The 3284-nt window shown below is 37.1% G+C and overlaps 1 protein-coding gene across 1 annotated transcript in view; it reads left to right on the forward strand.

The window, feature by feature from the left end:
* Positions 1 to 3284, forward strand: part of LOC109462573 (deleted in malignant brain tumors 1 protein-like) — a 30608-nt gene that overhangs the window by 5959 nt on the left and 21365 nt on the right. Inside the window, exon 4 of the mRNA XM_019759125.1 lies at positions 2170 to 2355. Coding sequence (XP_019614684.1) covers positions 2170 to 2355 — 186 coding nt within the window. The remainder of the gene's footprint in view (positions 1 to 2169; positions 2356 to 3284) is intronic.

A 3284-nucleotide genomic window follows, 5' to 3' on the forward strand; every position in this document is an offset into this window, starting at 1 on the left:
CATCAGCACATCCAATACGATGTTCCTGAGGTTTACATCTAGCCGTAGGATCAGCCATCAGGGGTTCCAGTTCAACTACACAAGTAAGATCTTTGGTTACACTTCTCACATTTAAAAAAAATTAAGGTAAATGATATTATTTAGTATGCTGTTCAATAAAAACTGTATTTGTGGCGGATTATTTTGATTTTTTATTTTCAGTATATGATTAGTTTTGGGGGTCCAGAAGAAGCGATTTTTTTTTTTGCTACATAAAAATGTAGAAATTGTTTTTGGTCTGTCTGTGTGTCTGTGTGTGTGTGTGTGTGCGTTTCCACATAAATGTTGTCAGTGTTAACTTAAGAACACCTTCATGTATTGTGATGATGTTTGCTATATGCTGGTAGGTCTTAGACCAAGCTTAAGATTACATTTGGGCCTCCTTCTAACTGGCCTTGGTATTGCAGCAGAACTTCATTTATTTGCATATTTTGCCCTGAACCTGTTATGGTATTAATATTTTGGTGGCCGATAGTTTTCATGTCAAGAACAATTGGTGTGGGTTTGGTCTCCCTATCAGCTTGTTCTGGAACTACAGGGGTGAAATCTTTTAAAGCGGATAAATCAAGAAAGCAACGGCGACAGAGCTTTTTTGAGCTTGGTGGGACCGGGGGGGGGGGTGCTCTTTCAGCCCCCCCCTCAGAACTCGCGAACGGTATATCGTAGGACCACTAAATTTTCAGATGGTGTACTAGTTAAAATTTATCATACGTACAATTTTTAGGTCGTTGTGACGTAATATGACGTCATTATGACGTCATTAATGTGATTTTATTGGCCAAAACCGTCTAGATAGGTTATTCCCTGAAAACTAAACGGTATACGACATAACTTTACCAAAAGTGTTTATGACAGAATATTAGGGTGTACTAAAGTCTTATGTTGCCCATAGCAACACCGGTGACGTCATAAAATGACGTCATGTATATATTACCTATCCGCCATCTTGGATCATCAATCTTGAATTTTTTCAGTTTTTTTTTTAGTATAAAGCCTAAAATACATTGTAAATAGACTAAAGACGTTCATATGAACCTTTTTTGTAAAAAGAAATGGGAGCATTGATGAAATTTTAAGGAAAATAAGCTGTATTTACCTGATCTAATGATGTGGTCCGCCATCTTGGATTTTGGCCAATGACGTCGTCAAATTAGCATAAATTATGCATTTTTTTTAAAGATAAAATTTACATATAATTATATGAGATGTTATTAATATTAGAAAACATGTGTAACTTGACATAAAATCCACAAAATTCTGTTGTTAAAGCGGAAATTATTAAATTTAGTAAAAAATGCCTGTCAGAAACCCGTTGCCATGGCAACAAGAAAAATCATAATCTTATTCCACTGATACAGATTTATTGCCAACAATATTTTAGGAAAAGTCACCAAGTTTGGCGGTTTTAGCTCTAGCCGTTCAGACGCTATGTGACATCAAAGTTGGCGCGAGCACTTTTAGCCCCCCCCCCGGTCTAGATAGGGTTAAACAGAGATGTCAATCAAGTAAAGTCAATGCCTTTATTTTACTTTGGAAAGCTTGTTCAGCCTGTAATAAGTCCTTAGCCTTCCAAGTCCATGATCACAATGTGCAGAATGAAATGCAAACTATGTAAATGGGGCTTAATATGTATGATTGATAAGAAAACTTAAAAGTTGCATTGTTGCACACAATATTACCTCAAATGTACCAAGGACTAGCAGGCTGTGGAACTCCTTACCAGCCTCGGTCTTCCCTGACAGTCCCAATATGACTAAGTTCAAGACTGCTGTAAACAATTTCTTGTTGAACTCTTAGAGATTTTCCAATTTATGACAATTAATTATGTACCATGCAACTATGTATTATGTATAATGTATCTGATAATTTTGGGATCGAATGTGTCTGTGCACTTAAGCGAGGGGAATCAATGTGACATTATATTGAACCGAAAATCATCGATATACGATGTTAAGACCAGATTCACTTTGCACTGATTAGAAAAAAAAATAGCACACAATATAAGTATGCAATATATGTCATATATGGAGAGTGGAACATTAACAGATAACAATAATGCAAATATACACATAATTGGTATAATAGATGGGAAATGAAGGAAATCCATACATTTACATTGTTTTGTTTCAGGCAGTTCTGCAGGCCAATGCTGGGATCCTGGTGTACCGGCCAATGGGAACAGGGATAACAACAGTAACTTTACATCAGGACAGACAGTCAGGTACACCTGTATGGACGGGTATCAGCTGAGGGGGACTGCTAATATAACCTGCCAGCCGGACGGGACTTGGAATGGTGCTACACCAACTTGTGAAGGTACTAAATAAAGAATTAACGTATTTTTAATGTTTGCATATTACATACCAATAATTGTTGGGTGTATTGCTGATGATGTTATTTCTCATTCCACAGTAACCAGCGCCACCGGATGTGGAGGGAACCTGACAGCTTCTTCTGGAGGCCCTGTGACGTCACCCAACTATCCCGATAACTATGGTGACAATGAGAACTGCGAGTGGTCGATCACTGTACCAGAAGGAAGCATCATTCGCCTCACGTTTGACAGCTTCAACACTGAGTTCAGTCGGGACTATCTGACCATCTACGATGGAGCCAGTGATAATGCTCCAGAGTTGGAAGAGTAATTATTATCATTTATTTGTTTCAGGCTGAACTATTACAGACTATTACAGACTGTTCTTAGAATGAATGAATGAACTTTATTGCCCGACAGTTGTACATTGTACAATGTTGGCAACAATGACAATGTGAGCAATACGATAGGTCTATTCTAAGAAACTACTACTACTGCAAAGAAAACGTAAATGACGTATTGACATGATGTACGTTACGTTTTTTACAGGACGTTCTCTCCTCTGTAAGGCACTACATATATATTTAGGCCTATATAGTTGGCCTAAGTACGTAGATATGGAGTCGGGGTATAACTTCAGTACATTGAATTTTTTTTGTGTTGGTCTTTGGGAAAGGTTTTACAAGTCTTTACACGTGATCACTTATTCATTTTTCTATTGCCAGCTTATGCAAACCGATTCTTAATTTGCTAATGTTAACTGTTAATGTTAAATGTTAATGTTAAATGTAACTGACACCAAATGCACCAGTCATGTTAAAAACAAACACCTCACTGGCACTACAAGTTCAAGGCAGATCGAAACACACGATAAAGATTTAAGTTATATATTTTATGCTCCTTAAATCAAATCTACACGAAGTAATAAAGA

This window comes from Branchiostoma belcheri, unplaced genomic scaffold (assembly GCF_001625305.1).
Source record: "Branchiostoma belcheri isolate BF01 breed outbred unplaced genomic scaffold, Haploidv18h27 scaffold119, whole genome shotgun sequence".
In the NCBI taxonomy this organism is placed as follows: Eukaryota; Metazoa; Chordata; class Leptocardii; order Amphioxiformes; family Branchiostomatidae; genus Branchiostoma; species Branchiostoma belcheri.